General features: G+C 39.3%; 1 protein-coding gene across 1 annotated transcript; it reads left to right on the top strand.

The window, feature by feature from the left end:
• The first annotated feature begins 2,719 nt into the window (after nt 1-2,719).
• On the top strand, nt 2,720-16,739 carry ugt1a6.S (UDP glucuronosyltransferase 1 family, polypeptide A6 S homeolog). The gene is made up of 5 exons (XM_018238945.1): nt 2,720-3,693; nt 11,601-11,732; nt 14,081-14,168; nt 14,638-14,857; nt 15,879-16,739. Exons 1-5 carry the CDS (start codon nt 2,830-2,832, stop codon nt 16,168-16,170), a joined length of 1,596 nt encoding a protein of 531 aa, XP_018094434.1. The 5' UTR covers nt 2,720-2,829; the 3' UTR covers nt 16,171-16,739.
• The last annotated feature ends 1,537 nt before the right edge of the window (nt 16,740-18,276 follow it).

Raw genomic sequence — 18,276 nt, 5'->3', positions numbered from 1 at the left:
ACAAAAAGCAGTCAGTGCATTATTTTCAGATGGCACATGCTTTTCCAATCTTATACATACTGAATATGATTCTTTATGATGAGTGAGTTCTAGAATCCATCTAAAGGGTGCAAGAGAAGCATAATCATCATGGAATAGGGGACTGATCTTTTTTCCCTGTGATCATGTGTGGTGGCCATTATATGCTTTCTAGTGATGTGCGGGTCAGGGTTTTCCTGACCCGCACCTGACCCTAACCCGCCCTGCTCTAGCCCGTGCCCGCTCGCACCCGCGCTTCCGGGGTCCTTTTATACACCCGCACCGCCCCGCCGATGGTGTCACAAAAGGGGTGGGGCAAGCAGACGCAAGACTATAAAACCGGCACCTGGAAGCCGGCATTTGAAGGTGGCGGGCGGGGAGAGCAGGAGAAGAGCTCAACCCGCACCCGCTCACTACCCACGAGGAGCAGTGCTGGGTCGACATGAACCACGGGTCCCGCAGGTATCGGGTCGGGTCGGCCTGTACATCACTAATGCTTTCCATTGTATGAAACACAGGCTCTTCTCCATTTAGACAGTGAAATGTCAAATGCAAATGAAACCAAACCCCTCTAAAGAATAAATGGGCCTGTTAACTCATGTGTTCCTGCAGGGTGGAAAGAACTAAAAAACTAGAGCTTGGGATCACAGAAAACAATGCTCAATTGTAAGAGCCCTTATAATGTATTTAAGCAATAGTGACTACTATGCATGAATAGTGGAATCCATTTCTTAGTTCTCAGGTCACTGTCTTTTTTCATCCTTCAAAACTCCTGCAGACCAATCATTCCCCTCCCTTTCTTAGTTATGATATTGCAAGATTCAAACTTGATATTGCTTACATAAGGGCAGGCTGGAAAGTTCTTAATTTGATTAAAGGAAATGTAAATTCTGTCTTTAAACAGAAAAGAACAGTTTAAAACAAGCAATTTTACAGTGTACATTATATAAAAGTAACCATAATTTGGCTAGGTTCTGCCTTGTCCTGCTCGGGCAGGATAGAGCACCAGTTATATATGCACATATCCAATGAGGTAGTGCTGCAAATAATGATCAATATCATTACAGCACAATATGGCACCATATGGAAACAGCTTGGGGAGTTGAAAGGGTTACCTTCTAGGATTAAATGCCTAATGTGGTCCGGATTCCCTACAGTGGAACAGGGATAGAATATAGCCTAATTCTATTGTCAGAACTGTGATCCATTCACTTAGGCAAACAGAGCCTAAGATTGAAAGCACTTGATGAAGGGGCTTGCCCCTGAAACTTTTGCTGGGATCTCACCTTAAAGAAAAGAGTCATTGGAGTTTTTTGCAGAAGCATTGAGTGGAGTGTGCCTTTGTTTCTATTATGTGTCTATAATACGGAAGCTCATGATTGCAGGAGAGCCAACATTGTGCATCTCACATCGGATAAAATACCATTTTTCTATATATAAAGGCAGAAAAAAGTTTGGATTGTTTATATACATTTAAAAACGTCTGCCTGCTTTCTCTCCTAGTTGGAGCACATGGTGTTATAACTAATTCTTTCTGTCTCATTTTCCTAGAAAGTGCTATTACAATTTATAACCTGTATCTGGCTAAAGTCTTGTTGTCAGGGTGCCTGATCCCCGACTTTGCTAGAGGTTGGGTCCTTCTAGGACAAATACAAATATATAAAATAAAGAAACTAGCTACAAGGGCTTCCACTCAACAAATATGCAAATAAGGAAGCCTTAGGGAGTATATAAACCCTATGGGTCCCTACATAAATATATTATAAATCACATTTTTTCTGATGTGTACATGATGTTAGCGATGGTGTTTTCAGCTGCATGTCATAGCAGATGTTTAGATCCTCGTGAAAGCAACAGGGCTGGTTGCCATGCTGTGTCCCGAGCAGAGTGGGAGCCAATTCAAACAGACCACACAGGACTCCTATAAGTGTTAAAGTCTTATGTGCTCAATTTCATCTGGGTCATGCTCCGCTCAGTACACAGCATTGTTTTCTACCCTGCTGCTTTCAAAAGAATCAAATGTTTGCTGCTTCATGCAGTGAAGAGTACCAGTAACCAGTAAAGAAATGGTGCATATATAAGTGTCTTCTTTTAAATGAGAATGAAAAATAAAGTCTAATGATTTCCCCCTCCTCTACTGACTAGCACTACCCACCTCCTCAACTGCATGCAAAAGAGCTCAATTTTACCTGTAACTCTCTCTTTTGAAGACAAATATTCCTTTTCCCATGGGTGCAAATCACCGGAGATTGAGGCCTCAGTCATAGTGACTGCCAATTCTGCCCTGCATATGCTGCAGCTGGCAGTGGAGTAGGGGCTAGTAAGGGAAAGTTATTATTATACTTCAGTTATATTCCCTTTCTATCAGAATTTTTGTTCTATTAGAATCAGCACACTTTGAAGGAAAACTTAACATCCCTTTGTGAACAAAGTGGTTGTGATAAAAGATCTAAGCAAAGGCAGAGTAAAAAATATCTCAATATACATCAAATAACACAGCATTGCTGGATTAAATGCGTGACAATGAGTGTATGTTCCTGAGTTACACCTGTTGGCCTGACCTGTGGTCACAATTGCACAATTGCCTATGAAAAAGAACAAGGATAAAGTACTTTTGAAATCTGTCAGTCTCAGTTATTGAAGAATTGCCTTGACACCCTGAGGAGTTTATCTGAAAATCAAAGTTCATTTGGAAATGAACAAACAAAAAGCAGCAAGACCTTTGGACTCACTTATCAGTGGTTTTCCAGCACGTGGGCATTGTCTGAGATCATTCTAAGAGATATACAGTCTGGATTGTAAAGCTTCGACATGGTTGTCACAGATTCATCTTCCTCCTGCTGTTTTTTCAGAAGATTCTTCCTCTTGTTGGTGTTGGGTTGCGCTGATGGCGGCAGGCTGCTGGTGGTCCCGCAGGATGGTAGCCACTGGCTCAGCATGCGCTTGTTAGTGGACAGGTTGGCACAAAAGGGTCACCATATTGTTTTGGCCATCCCAGAAGCAAATTTTCTTTTCAAGGATATAGATAATTACACTGTGAAAACATACTCTTCGTCCTACAGCAAAGATGTTTTGGAAAATCATATGAGGCGTATGAGCCAAGAATTATTTGTAGACAGGATTCTTACACAGAAGATTAAGTTCTTGTATGAAAGTGCATTAAATGGTACACAGCTGATTTTAACTACATGTAAGGACTTCTTGCAGAACTCAACCCTCATTAGGGAACTGGAGAAAGAAGGTTTTGATGCAATGCTAACTGACTCTGTCTTTCCATGTGGTGCGATAGTCGCTGAACACCTTTCCATCCCTTCTGTGTCCTTTATGAGGGGGACTATATTTGGGATGGACCAAATAGCTTCTCTGACTCCTAGTCCTCCCTCCTATGTACCCAGGATGTTCACTGTGTATACAGACAACATGTCCTTCGGACAGAGGGTGAATAACTTTCTTATCCATTCCCTGGAGCATATCGTTTGCCATATTTTTTATTACCCGTATGCACAGCTGGCTTCAGATTTTTTGAAAAAAGAAGTTAATGCTTTGAGTCTTTTCAGCCGTACTTCTATCTGGCTGATGAGGTATGACTTTGTTTTTGAATTTCCCAGACCTGTAATGCCAAATGTGATTTTTATTGGAGGAATCAACTGTGTGAATAGAAAGCCCTTACCCCAGGTATGTGTTTTGTTCTATTTACTGCACTATGTTAGAAATGCATCTTGCTCCTTCCAGAAAAAGTCGATTTTGATTTGTTTAGAAGTTTCATGCTTTTTCAGAAGTTAAACTATTTCAGTTATACGAACTGTTCTTGCCTTGATCAGTGAGAACTAAATTTCTCTTTTTACTCTCTATAATTTCCTGCCATGATTTATTATATCCATACAACAGGCATTATGTTTTTTTCCCTTGGCCTGTTTTCCTGTTACGGCAAAATTCACAGGGTAGGGAAATAAACTAACATATAGCACATGTGCAGTAAAGTAAAATTGTTAGCTTTTAATCTACTGTGCATTTATTAGTGGAGTTGCAGCACTACGCTACTTCTTACCTCAAGCCAGTTAGTGGGGGCACTAACTCTGGAAAGAAAAAAGATTTCTGGAAATTTATTGAGACAGTGTAGAAGCAGGACCAGGTCTGGACTGAGATTCAAAATAGGCCCTGGCATTTCTGATACACAGAGGCCCAAACTGCCCCCCACCAGCGCAATAAATAGTGACTGTCTATGGCAACTTACAACTTGCAGGTCTGGGCCTGAGCAGTACTGGCAGACAAAAACAGTATTTCAAGGGATGCCAGCACTCACGATAAAACAAAATAAACGTGCTTTTGTGCGCGATCAGTAAATGAACTATTCAAAACAAAAAAGGGAGATCAGCACTCACAGGTTTTGGAAAAATAAAAATAATTTATTAGAGAGCTATGGACTAAGGTTTCGGCTCTTCCAGAGCCTTTCTCAAAGTAGCTAAATAGACAGTGAACATTGTTTATGTTTATGTTTAATGTTTAATTGGCGGGAAACACACAGCACTGATTGCGTATATGTATCGTCATATGTTCAGCAACTATCATTAACCCATCACACTGATGTTGCAAACTATAATCCATAAGGAATTAAAACTTACCCATATCTACATACATTGTATCATAATAACAAGTAAGACTAAAATCAACCATATGTAACATTCTTATCTCTAGTAATTAGTAACTTCTCGTAATCATTCTCGTGAAAGATCATTCTTTACAGATAAACTCAGTGACCTATGTTACAATATGTTATAATGAGAAAAAAGATCTAATACATGGCCCATGGGTATTCCTCTCCCATTCTTAGAGTTCTCTGCTCACCAGAACTACTTCTTGTTGCCCAACGAAACTTCACTTATAAATGCCCAGTCCATATAAATACTGCATATCTTTGTTTTTTATTATTTATTGTTAAATGCCCTTACCCTACTGCACTGTTGGTCTCCTACAGTCTTGTAAAATGATTTATACATAGTTGCATTTATGCTATTAAATGACCGTAATTGTACTATCGTACCACTAGGGGTCTGCCTCTGAGAAATGCACTCATATTACAATAGCTCCTCTGTCTTGTGTACTTTTAGGTAATAAACCATTATAACTGTTCCATGATAAGCCCATATGTGATTAATCATTCCATTTAAGTGTGAAACTGAAAACGCACTCATGTTGTAATCACTCCTCTGCCTTGTGTGCTATTAAGTGATAGACCATTTACCAATTCCATAATTAACCCATATGTCATTAATCAATCATTCCATTTAAATGTGAAGCTATATCCCTAAAATATCTTTAACGCCATCTATATATACACAATATGAGAATTGTGTAGACAAATCGAATGATACACAAAATCTGCATCCCTAAATACAGATAAAAATATTAACCCCATAATCTCAATTATTATAATACGAACAAATAAGAATCTATACAAAATCAAACCCCTAAGTTAGTGAAAAAATAGAAAAAATGAAAAAAGAAAAAATGAAAAAAATTGTTTTAAACCATTTTTGTATGTGTCCGAAACCATTAATGTTTACAGTCAATTGGTGTAATCATGATTATGAGTCTATTGCTGTACAATTGTCTATTGTCTGTACACATTTCGGATCAGGTGTAAATCCTCAAGGCTCCTGTGTGGATATGAGATCCGCCAGTCCTGCTTCAGAGGTTAAAGTATAAATCATGTAGTTAAATTGTCACACGGGCATCCCACAGCACATTGCAACACTGACCCCCTCTCAGGGCCGGAACTAGGGGTAGGCAGAGTAGGCACGTGCCTAGGGCGCAAAGCTGGAGGGGCGCCAGGCATGCACCTTCTCTGCCTCTGCTATCCCCTAGTCCAGTCCCTGCTCTGGCCGACGTATGCGTGTGCGCGTTTGTGCATGCGCAAAAAACGGAAGTGTGCATGCGCACTCTTATTTTTTCGCTCATGCGCACTTGTGTCTTTTCTCGCATGCGCACTCGGGTATCATAATAACAAGTAAGACTAAAATCAACCATATGTAACATTCTTATCTCTAGTAATTAGTAACTTCTCGTAATCATTCTCGTTAAAGATCACTCAGAAACTCAGTGACCTATGTTACAATATGTTATAATGACAAAAAAGATCTAATACATGGCCCATGGGTATTCCTCTCCCATTCTTAGAGTTCTCTGCTCACCAGAACTACTTCTTGTTGCCCAACTAAACTTCACTTATAAATGCCCAGTCCATATAAATACTGCATATCTTTGTTTTTTATTATTTATTGTTTAATGCCCTTACCCTACTGCACTGTTGGTCTCCTACAGTCTTGTAAAATGATTTATACATAGTTGCATTTATGCTATTAAATGACCGTAATTGTAATTGATTTATATACAAAGTTGTGTTTGTATATAGGTAATTATGTATTATCAAAGAACTTTAGGGCAACCGGAGGCCATGTCAGTCCTCCCATAAAAGTGAATCATTATGTCAGCTATCTGCTACAGACCAGCAATCTCTACGCCGGATAATCCCGGCCAGCACATTAGGATCCATCCCGAATACATACCGGATTTGGAGTCTTACCTCCCGAGGTAACTCGGATCTCACTGGAGGCATCTCGGTCCATGGGGCATCACAGGTCTGGACTGAGATTCAAAATAGGCCCTGGCATTTCTGATACACAGAGGCCCAATCTGCCCCCCACCAGCACAATAAATAGTGACTGTCTATGGCAATTTACAGCTTGCAGGTCTGGGCCTGAGCAGTACTGGCAGACAAAAACAGTACTACAAATGAATGGGGAACCTGACCCAAAACACAACAAAATTTATAGTAAGTGACATACAAATAATAAAACCTTCCATCTTTTAGCTATATATATATATATATATATATATATATATATATATATATATATATATAAAGATATAGTTAAGAGCACTCACGGGTATTGTGAAAAAGGCTTTTATTGGAGTATTACAATCTACCCCACAGATGTGGGGTAGATTGTAATACTCCAATAAAAGCCTTTTTCACAATACCCGTGAGTGCTCTTAACTATATCTTTATGCTATTTCTTGAAGAAGCACCAGGGACTTGATTGATCGTTATATATATATATATATATATATATATATATATATATATATATATATATATATATATATATATATATATATATATATATACAGAGAAGCTTAATACACAATGTGTTGTGTTAACTTGGTACTGTGACAGAATGTTGCAAAATCAAAATGGGCCTCCAACCTGGCATACATGTACAAATATTTGGGCAGTAATAGTCAAACTGCACCAGAAAATCAGGTCATGCATGGTCAACTTTACACTATGCATCCTCATACCTTCCAACATCTGAATTATGAAATAAGTGACAAATTCAACCATGTAGAGTATTGCCCAGTAATTCCTGTATACCCTCCTCCCCTATATGCACAGATTTGTCCAGAAAGTCCAAACCTCTTTTTAGATCCACAGTGTAGGACCGTCCCACAAAATATTGGACAACTGGGAGATAAACATCACCTTAAACTTTTTTTTAAAGAAAGCTAATTCTCCTCGAGTGTATCCTTCAAAGAAATCCTGTTTTTTTTCTGTTGTTTCTTAAGGTTTTTTTTTTTCAGGCATATAAAAGAGAAAAAAACAGTCAAACTTGGATTACGTTGATATTAAAAATTGTGAAAGATGTTACAGTTTGTAGATATCAACACGATATAAGACACTGGGCAATGGTTAGCATTTGAGACCTGTATATAGTTATACAACATTGGATAACATTATAATGCACAGACAAATTACACTCCTGTGAGAGAAGGGGGCAGGGTCCCATGGGAGGGGGGTCAAAAGCCACAGTTACATATAGAGTTGGTTGTCCAATGTCTGTCCGTGAGTACAAAAAATGTAGTAGTCCGATTTGGACCATGTCTTCTCCCAATTTGCATGAAGGTACCGTCATGTACTCCATCTCGCTAATATCTTTCACTCTATATATTATATCCATTAACTTAAGGGAGTGTGGGGTTTTGCACTTGCCAACCTAGATGCTGTTAAAATAAAGTTTGTGAGTCCCTGTTCTGAAACAGTATTATCTGGAATAGGCTTTCCCACTAATGTTGTATACAGTACATATCTACGTGGATTTCTCTAAATAGGATTCGAAAGTGCAAGTCTTCTACTTCTTTCCACAGTGCTGAAATTATGGAGCATTGCCACATTATATGCTGCAGGGTTCCCCTGAGGCCACAATTTTTCCAACATAGTGGGGAGGTGCCTGGGAAAGTGCATCTCAGTTTCACAGGGATATCGTACCAAAAGATCATAGATTTGTAAATGCTCTCCTTCTGCTTGACACGTGTTGCACTTTTATTTGAATTCTATATTAAGAATTCTATTGCTTCATTATACATTTTACAAAGGGACTAAGTTTTGCAACTTACTAGCTGCTTTCAAAGTAAAACTCCCAAACTTGGTTGCCCTTTTATTAGACACCAGTGGGACCACGGGACTATAGTTGGGAAGGTGGGGGCTGAATTCTTAATGAAAATTGAGCATAGGACTGGCCAGATATGGGATGACTTTGGCCAGCTTAAATATATTGCAATATATGAACAAACAATCCCTGTTTTGATTAAAGGGTAAGGCATTTTTCAGTAGCAGTATGCACAAAATGTCTCTGTCTTAAATATATTGATAATGGGTTGAGTGCAGAGGACTCTTGTATTTGTCTATATGTATTTTGTGGTCACAGCCTCATTGCACCCCCGCCGAATGGTTTTAAAAATTAGCGGTGAGCACAACTTTTCCTTGCCTGGTGCTTTTGAAGCAGGGAGGGACTTAATTGTATCTTTAATTTCATCATCAGTAAGTATTTTATTTAGAGCCTCTAGGTCAGTTTGTGGGAGAGTCGAGGGAATAGTATCAGCAAGAACGGCTTACCTGGGGTAAGTCGTCCCACAATTTGCAGGGGACTGTGGGGTTAGTAAATTGTAGAGCTTGGCGTAGTAATCTTGAAAAGCTGTTGCAATCTCTTTTGGTAAAAATCTATTGAGACCATAGCTGAGCAAGCTATTTGTTCTCTACATTTCTAGCTATTAGTGAGTATGGCTTGTCTCCCCTTTCATAGAATTTCCGCTGAGTCCATTTTAAAGCTTATTTCGATGTAAGCAAATTAAGTTCTCTAAGGTCCCCAAAACCTCCTTGCGTAACTTGCCAGTTGGACTGGAATTTGCTTTACGTTCCAAAAGATTACGTTTTCATTGCAATGTTGTCTTAGTGAATGACTTCCCCTTTTTCTTGGCGGATGCAATAGCTATAAGGTTAATAGTTTAATCACGATAGCAAGATGTCAATAGGAGTTTATATAGATGCCTTTGGTACCAATGGACACCTATACCAAATATATAGTAGGCAAATAACAGACAGAATATTTGCAATCTGGATGGATTGACAAAAGTAAGGTAAAAAAAACATTTGAAGGTCCTCCCTAGGGTAAGAAGTCTGTAGGGGGAAACAAAAACTAAAGCGAGGAAAAAAAAAACAAGTCAGTAAAACATTCCTATGTAGGAAGCAGGTTAAAAAGAGCAAAAAAAATTGTAAATATCCAGTTGCGAATAGAATCAGATGATTGCACCTTAACCACTGCCTGGCAGAGGTGAGGCTTCCACAAGCGAGCCCAGGCCTGGACTGGCAATCTGTGGGTTCTGGCAAATGCCAGAGGGGCTGCTGTATGGCTCCATAGAAAGTTACCATATAGTGGGCTGGTAGGAGGCTGTTTGGGCTGGTAGGAGGATGTTTGGGCCTCTGTATACTTGGAATGACATGGCCTATTTGGACTCCCAGTCCAGGCATGCGAGCCATGCCTGTATTGGGGAGTGTCCCAGGTGACTATGGGTGAAGGAGATATTCAACAAGATTCTCACTGAGCCTTGCAGTCCAGGGCGGGTGTATGTAGATGTCTAAAGCTAAGAAGGGTAACAGTCATGTTGCATGGGGTGGGGAAGCAGGTCTAGTGGTGCCATGTTTCATCTTTTCCCAGGTTGGGGGTAGGCGATTGGACTGTTGCCTCTTCTTGCGTGATGGGGGTGTCTTTGGATTGAAGGGAGAAAGTCCAAGGTCCTGAAGGAGTTTGGGGCCCTGAGAAGTATCATATATATATATATATATATATATATACACACAAAGGGTAGGCCTGGTGCACCCAGAACACTAGGTCACTGCCCAGGTGCTGGAAAACAAAGAATTGTATAATCAATATAAAAGGGAGTCCGCACTCATGGGTCTTTGTGATACAAAAAATAATTTAGTGTTTATTCGACGTTTCGGCTCCTAAACACGAGCCGTCCTCAGGAAGACTCTTGCCTGTTCCCCTTTGTTGCAATCAACTTGAACGGCAAATCCCATCAAAAGGAATAAAAATGTTGTGGTCTCTCCACTTATTCAATAGGTGAGATGTTGTTGAATATTTGCACCTTGTGGCCCTGGTGTTTGAAGAGCGAAATATTCTGAGTTTTGGCAATGATGCTTTCCTTGTTTTTGAATTAATATTAACACACAATAATGTCTCTTGGTGTAGTTGCATTGGGTGATCTGGCTCCCAGGGCTCTATGGGCTCTATCAAAGCACCAAACCTCTGCAGGGAGATCTGGGTTAATGGCCGAAAAAGTGAGTTTAGGAAGGTTTTAATGTCTTGTGGGGAGATGTCTTCTGAAAATCCCTGCACCCTTAGATTTTGCCTCCTGGATCTATTTGCAAGGTCCTCAGTATGTGATTTTAGGGAGAGGAGTCATCATGTAGCATTGAGTTTTACTCAATTATGTCTGGTAATAAGCTCATCCATGTTGTTTTCAAGCTGATCCATCCTTTTTCCCAAGTTGATAATATCTGACTGTATATCTTTAAAAGCAAGGCATATTATATCAATAATAGACTGTCAGCTTTTTTTGTGTAAGTCAGCAAGCTGCAGAGAGAGAACCTGGACAATCTGACTCATCGGCTCCATCTTGGGAGCACTGCCTCTGGGCCAGGGTTTTCTGTAAGTATGGGGACATTGTGCTTGCGTTGTCTTCTATCCAGCATTTCCCCATGGCTGACAGTTCTCCTAGTCTGCACCCTGTGTGTAAGAGGTGCAACAGGGAAGCTAAAGTCAGGCTGTTGTCCCTGATATGGAGTTCTCCTCAGATGCACCCCCTGGAAATCCTGTTTTCATCTGAAAAGCCAATGCTATATGGTGTTGAATAAGCTGTAACTGGATAGTTATATTGATAATGCTGAACCCATCTGTAGGAAATGTGTCCCTGTTGAGGCAGATTCCCTAAGTCTTCATTAAAATCCTCCAATGCAGAAGAGGAAACTCTGGACACCCCATGTAGTGTAAATGTAAGCAAATACAACTACCAGCTTGTGGGAAATCCTAAACAAAGAGAGCCATGTGGTGAGGATCCTTGCCTTCATATAGCTAATATCTGTTCTAAATATGTAATTGTTGCCGAACTTATGTTTTGACCATTGTTGGCAAATAGTGCCCCCCCCCCACGTGTTAATGTTTCTTTATCATTCTCTGCCTAAGGAGTTTGAAAAGCTGATTAATCGCTCTGATGAACATGGATTTGTGGTGTTTTCCTTTGGATCAATGGTGTCTGAAATGCCTATGAATATAGCAATGGATATAGCAGAAGCTCTGAGATACATTCCTCAGCAGGTAAGAGTCCTCATACCTCCCAACTGTCCTTTTCTGCGGGACAGTTGACAACTTCGAGATTTTTATTAAAAAGCCCTGAGTTTCTCTTTGATCTCCTGCACTGACACCAGAAAAAGATACAAAGTTACTGAAACTTAATTAATAAAGAGGCATTTGGCAGAGAGCCCAGAACAATCAGCACCTGCACTTAGATACATTTGTAACAATTTAAGATAAGCAAAGATACAATCGTAACTATTTAGGATAAGCAAGTCTCTAGAAAGAAATGAGACTTAAAGGAAATTTCACCTTCGTTATCAAAACTGTTATAACACATAAAACATGGCCCTAAAATTCCCATAAATGTGTTCAAATGTTCATAACCTGCCAAACGTTGTAAAATGGACATGATAATTATGGGGTGTGGCCATAAAATGGGCTTGGTCAAAAAATTGCCATACTGTTAAGTTGATTGTTAGACTATAGGTTTTTATAGTGTAGAACATGGGCACACTCCACATAATGCTTCTGCAGACAATCTTTTGAAGAAAACTTCTTTTATCTATGAGATCCCAGCAAACGTTTCGGGGACGTGCCCTTTCATCCAGTGCTACTTACAAACTGTGCAAACAAGACTTTTAAAGGGAGGTGAACTGCAAGCCCCACCTTCCTTAACCACACATTTGACATCATCAAGTTAATTAACATAGTGATAGAAAAAACTTCTTTTCATATATAAATATATTATAAAAAAAGGATCCGTAATACCTTAATAAGGTGATTTTTCAATACTATTGATAGTCCTTTGGTGTTTGTGCCTGTTTTTGTAAAATTGAGATTTTTTAGTGCATTTTTTGACTCTTTATATAAAATCTTTTGTATATTTTTATCTACAGTCTTAACACAAAGGGATCACGTGATTGTATGGATTGGGAGCACCAAAGGACTATCAATAGTATTGAAAAATCACCTTATTAAGGTATTACGGATCCTTTTTTTATAATATATTTATATATGAAAAGAAGTTTTTTCTATCACTATGTTAATTAACTTGATGATTCGACTAGTCGAAGTACTGTCTCTTTAAAAAAAACTTTGACCCCCTACTTCGGCAGCTAAAAGCTACCGAAGTCAATGTTAGCCTATGGGGAAGGTCCCCATAGGCTTTCCTAAGTTTTTTTTGATCGAAGTATATTCCTTCGATCGTTGGATTAAAATCGTTCGATTCGAAGGATTTAATCGTTCGATCAAAGGAATAATCCTTCGATCGTATGATCGCAGTATTTGCGCTAAATCCTTCAACTTCGATATTCGAAGTCGAAGGATTTTAATTCCTAGTTGAATATCGAGGGTTAATTAACCCTCGATATTCGACCCTTAGTGAATCAGCCCCTAAAACTTACCTATAGGTCATGTTGATTGTTTTTTGCTGATAGTTCTGCTTTTGTAAGTAATTGTTATTTGAAGTTCCTAAACCTGACTGTTTGCCAATCTGACTGTCCCTTCTTAACCTGTCAGTTAGAGTTTCTAATGCTAATGGATTTTATGGTAAAATTATAAACAGTATTCAAAGACAAGGTTATGAGAGATAATAAAAACGGTTATTTTCTGATGTCAGTATCTCTTTAAGTTGTGCAAAAATAAGTTTTCCCTGAGGCTGGAGTGCTGAGGCTAAGTTGTGTAATATATATATATATATATTTTATTTTTTTCTTCAGGACAGCCTTAGCTTTTATAAATGTATGTGTAATTCAACATCTACAGTATAGCTATACTGTAAATAGGGTTATAAATACGGATATATAAAAAAAGAAACATATCAAAAATATTGTAATGAATGCATGAAAATTAAACTAATTTGGAAAGCCAATGTCTCCCAAATAGGTCAATTCCAAATATATATAGTTTTAAGTAGATCCCTTGTGTAATTGAAAATCCCACAGCAGTACACCACCAATCAAACAAAAAGGTTGCAAACAGAAAAATACTATGAAATAAAAAAAAGAAACAATTTCAAATTTGTTGAAAATTAAACATTATGAAGAATCCAAAATGAGTAAATATGTTTTTACTCCAAACTGCACTGGTTTGCTATATTTCTAAAGTTTGCCTCAAAGCTGTAAATTTTTGGCATCTTTTATCTCCAACATGTCGTTGTGGACAAGAAAATGTCCTATATATGAATTCCAGGGGCCTTATGAACAGGTTGTTACCCATTATGCATAGGATTAAAAAAAATCTGGCATGTACAAACCCCAAGATTAAAATATTGCACTCAAGTATGAAACTGCATATAACGCTGCATCAATTGCCAAGTATTGTTGTAAATGTGCATTTTTATATTGGCTAATGGTTATGTCCCTTTTTAGGTTTTCTGGAGGTACACAGGGAAAACACCTCCAAATCTTGGAGATAACACCCATCTTGTGAAGTGGCTGCCACAGAATGATCTGCTTGGTATCTGTCCAATTATATACACAATGTTTCACTAGCAATTGAATGAAAGAGTGAATTATAGCCTATGGTTAATAGGTTAGACTATGCTTGTTTGGGTAGCATGGTGGCACAGTGGCTTTAAAAGTGCAGAGTACAGTGTTGGTGGGCACAAGGCAGCCAAACCATGGAAGAGACCTGTGTGCATCCACTCACCTAACTCTCATGAAAACATGAAGGCAGGGCACAAACCCATACCATAACATCACTAGTGCTGGCTGCCAATCCTGATCCACAATTCTGTTTTTAAAGCAGGTATTTTAAAACAGGTCAATATTGCACAGTATTGGTGGTGCATTTTAGAAGGGGGGGCCTCTGGCGGAGACATATAATATGTAACAGATTTCCTTGTTCCTTAGGTAATTTAGTGAATAGACAAGTACAATATTACAGCTGGTGTGAAACAACACTGTATTATATTTTGTTCGTCTAGCTCATCCCAAAGCTCGTGCCTTTATCACTCACGCTGGATCACATGGGATTTATGAGGGAATCTGTAATGCAGTCCCCATGGTTATGCTGCCATTACTTGGGGACCAAATGGATAATGCAATCCGCATTGAGTCTCGTGGAGCAGGGTTGACTCTCAGTGTGCTGAACTTGATCCCTGAAGACCTCAGCAACGCAGTGATGGCTGTTATAGAAAATCCAAGGTAAGTGCAGGTTATTGAAAACCACAACACTGCCAAACAGAAATATTAGAAAGAACAACGATTGTCCATATTTTCGAAGAACTGTACAAAGGTAAAATTTGATCAATTTCATTATGCAGCTAAAAAATTGGCTATATTTTTTGGAAAAAAAGTATTTCTAATTTTCTATGGAGGAGCAGATGGAAGTGCATCAGCTTTTCTTGGACTGCATAGAAAACCTTTTGTGACACAAGCATTAATTACCCTTCCATCTCCTTAACAGGGATTGGGGAGATGGCCTGGTCCATTGCCAGTGTCCTGCCAAACCCAGTCTGATCCTGGTAACAAACCTGTGGCAGGGGAATGGTTAAAACTGAAACTGCTGTTGCCATCACTCTAAACAAATCACATTTTTACTGCTATAGATCACGCAGTACTGGATGCCCTAGGCAACCAGGCCTGCACTAGTCTATCCCTAGTTCCGGCCCTGAGATCATGAATTCTGCACCATTGGCATTTAGTGACCTGAGTACCATCACTGAAGAAATTTGGGTTTCAGGTTCCAGCAAATCAGATACTGTGTGCTTACAATCAAACGCACGGTCTATAGGGCATCCAGCAAATGTATTTGTTTTTAGGCAAAAATAATTATTTTATTCATAGTGTGCCTTTAAGGGCATTGTGTACCATAAAATTAACTTATGATGTAGAGAGTGATAAATCTTTAGCAGCACAAGGTCCCCCTGACACCAGGGCCCACCGGGAGTTTTCCTGGTTTCCCGATGGGCCAGTCCAACACTGGCCTCAAGCAACAATAGATGTTTGGCTGCAGAGTTCAGTGACCCCCATTTCAAAGCTGGAAAGTGTAAAAAGATAAAAATACTAATTTAAAAGTTACTTTGAATTGGCCATTCTATAACATACTAAAAGATAAATTAAAGGTGAATCACTTCTCTAAAGGCCTAAATCTGGCCTTATTACTCCTTGGTTAGATTGGAAATGTAGAGTTAGAGTAATACCTGTGTTTTTTTTGTTCATTTAGTTACAAGGAGAACATTCAGCGTTTGTCATCTCTGCACCTGGACAGACCAATCAATCCCCTGGACCTTGCTGTGCACTGGGTGGAGTTTGTTATGAGACACAAAGGTGCCCCCCACCTGCGTCCGGCCGCTCATGATTTGAACTGGATTCAGTACCACTCCCTGGATGTTTTTGGCTTCTTACTAACTGTACTGATCACCACATTGTTCATCAGCCTAAAGTGCTGCATTTGTGTATGTCGTTGTTGCTGTAAAAGAAATTCCAAGCAAAAACGTAAAACCAAGTCTGAGTAGGATTTATACCATTATTATATTATGTTCCTTGACCTGCTGAAACACAGATTTTAACACAGTGCTGGGATGTTCATCAGTGCACTAATGTGTACCTTTTTAACTAGCACTATTGAATACAGTAGTACAAACCATCCAGTGAATAACGCAAGATAGACCATAACCACGTGTGGTCTTTACTGCAAGGGCATTATTTTATGGTAGTATTAACATCTTCTTTTTGATACTGTTTATTACTAGCATTGGTGTGATAAGGCTAAGGAACATTTGGTTTTTTTCAGCCTGGTGTATTTAATCCAACTGAAAAGCACTCATTGATCATCTTCCACAGAAGAACAGGAATGAGTACTTTTATACTGAAAATGCTATCGTAACACATTTTTTCCCCCATTCAAGAGAAGGGAATCAATCTCATGTACATTTCAGATGGCCAAAATATCTAGTCCTAAAAATGTACCCTAGTGACATTAGCCTTAGATAACTTTTCAACATTTCATCTTTGCAGTTGTGTTTCTGAATAGATTTTTTGCCCAGCATGTTGGTTAATAAATTGCATTTGGTTAAAAAGTTAATGGTTAATGCCTTTGTATTATTGATTTTGGTATAAAAGTTACTCAGCTGCAGTTTTGTTCAGGAAAAGATAAACATCCAAAATAAATAGACTCCTCTGTCTCTCCTAGGAGACCGCTCAGCCTCCCCTCTTATAGCAGCTCCAGCTCCTCTTCAGGGGTGCTCGGTCCACAGCGTCCCCACCGCTTAACTCAAAATGTGCCAAAGGAATGGACGGCACTCCACTTGAAGAGGAAAAAGTCTTTATTGCAAGCTAAAACAGGGATCAAAGGCCCTACGCGTTTCGGGATACGATCCCTTAATCAATCCTATGATTAAGGGATCGTATCCCGAAACGCGTAGGGCCTTTGATCCCTGTTTTAGCTTGCAATAAAGACTTTTTCCTCTTCAAGTGGAGTGCCGTCCATTCCTTTGGCACATTTCAAAATAAATAGAGCTTCATCTAATATGTGTTTGAGCAAGACCACAAAAGTAAAATGCTGTCTGGACAATAAGTAGTTTATGAAATATGACCCATTAGGGTAAGGTCACACTGTGAGATCCGGGGAGATTTAGTTGCCCGGCAACTAATTGCCTCTTCTTTTGTCTCTTCCCCCTGTCTTCTGCCTGCTAAAATGAAAAAACTCCTGCAGCATGGCACTCGCAGCACTTTGTTTTCTGAAGTCGCCGAAGTTGCCTCACGAGGAAGTGCTGCGAGTGCCATGTGGCAGGCGTTTTTTCAGTCTTGCAGGCAGAAGACACTGGGAAGCAGTTTGGGGAGATAAGTAGCCCCAAAGAAGAGGCGATTAGTCTCTGGGCAAATAAATCTCTCCGAATCTCTCAGTGTGACCTCACCCGTAGGGCTACGGCATATGTGGTGTTTCTTTTCCTAATAAAATTACAGGTATTTTCAAGTACAAATATTATGCTCCCTAGAAATGGTGCAGATATTAAATTATTTACATTTCTTAAGTATTTTATGCTCAGCTGCAATTTGTGTTCCAATTGCCATTATCTTTATTTCTTCTTGTAACCTTGTGTCCCATTTTCTATTTCTAGTTTTACATATAAACTTTCTCTTTTATTTTCACCTAATTTTCCTGTCCAGAGTCGTAAGCCAGGCCTACCCTCACACATATTTGTCAGTGTCCCATTTTTTGTGGATAGGAGATGCAAGGGGGAAAGGGTGTAAATTTGGAGTAGAATGTCCATGTCCAAAGCAAAGTCCTACAGGTTCTAAACTTGTTATTTGTAAAACAGCCAACAGCCACTTCATCTGCATAGAGGTAAATCAGAGTCACATATCCACTAGGGGTCCTCAGCTGCTTATGATTTAATGCAGGTTTCCTTCTGCTCCCAATATGGATCAGCAGTGGTTTATGTATACTGGCAACATGTTAATGACATCAGCATGCAGATGCATTGGCACACTCAACATCTTGATGCCAGCTGCAGCTGTATTGATATTCTTTCACTTGCTAATTCACATTTTAGGCTTGGACTGGCAGTGGGCTGTTTGTGACTGGTAGAACTGTGTACTTGGAATGCCAGGGCCGATAT

The sequence above is a fragment of the Xenopus laevis genome, chromosome 9_10S, assembly GCF_017654675.1.
Source record: "Xenopus laevis strain J_2021 chromosome 9_10S, Xenopus_laevis_v10.1, whole genome shotgun sequence".
Classification (NCBI taxonomy): Eukaryota; Metazoa; Chordata; class Amphibia; order Anura; family Pipidae; genus Xenopus; species Xenopus laevis.
The sequence above is the reverse complement of the archived record's forward strand: the minus strand, read 5'-3'. Positions and strand labels throughout refer to the sequence as shown.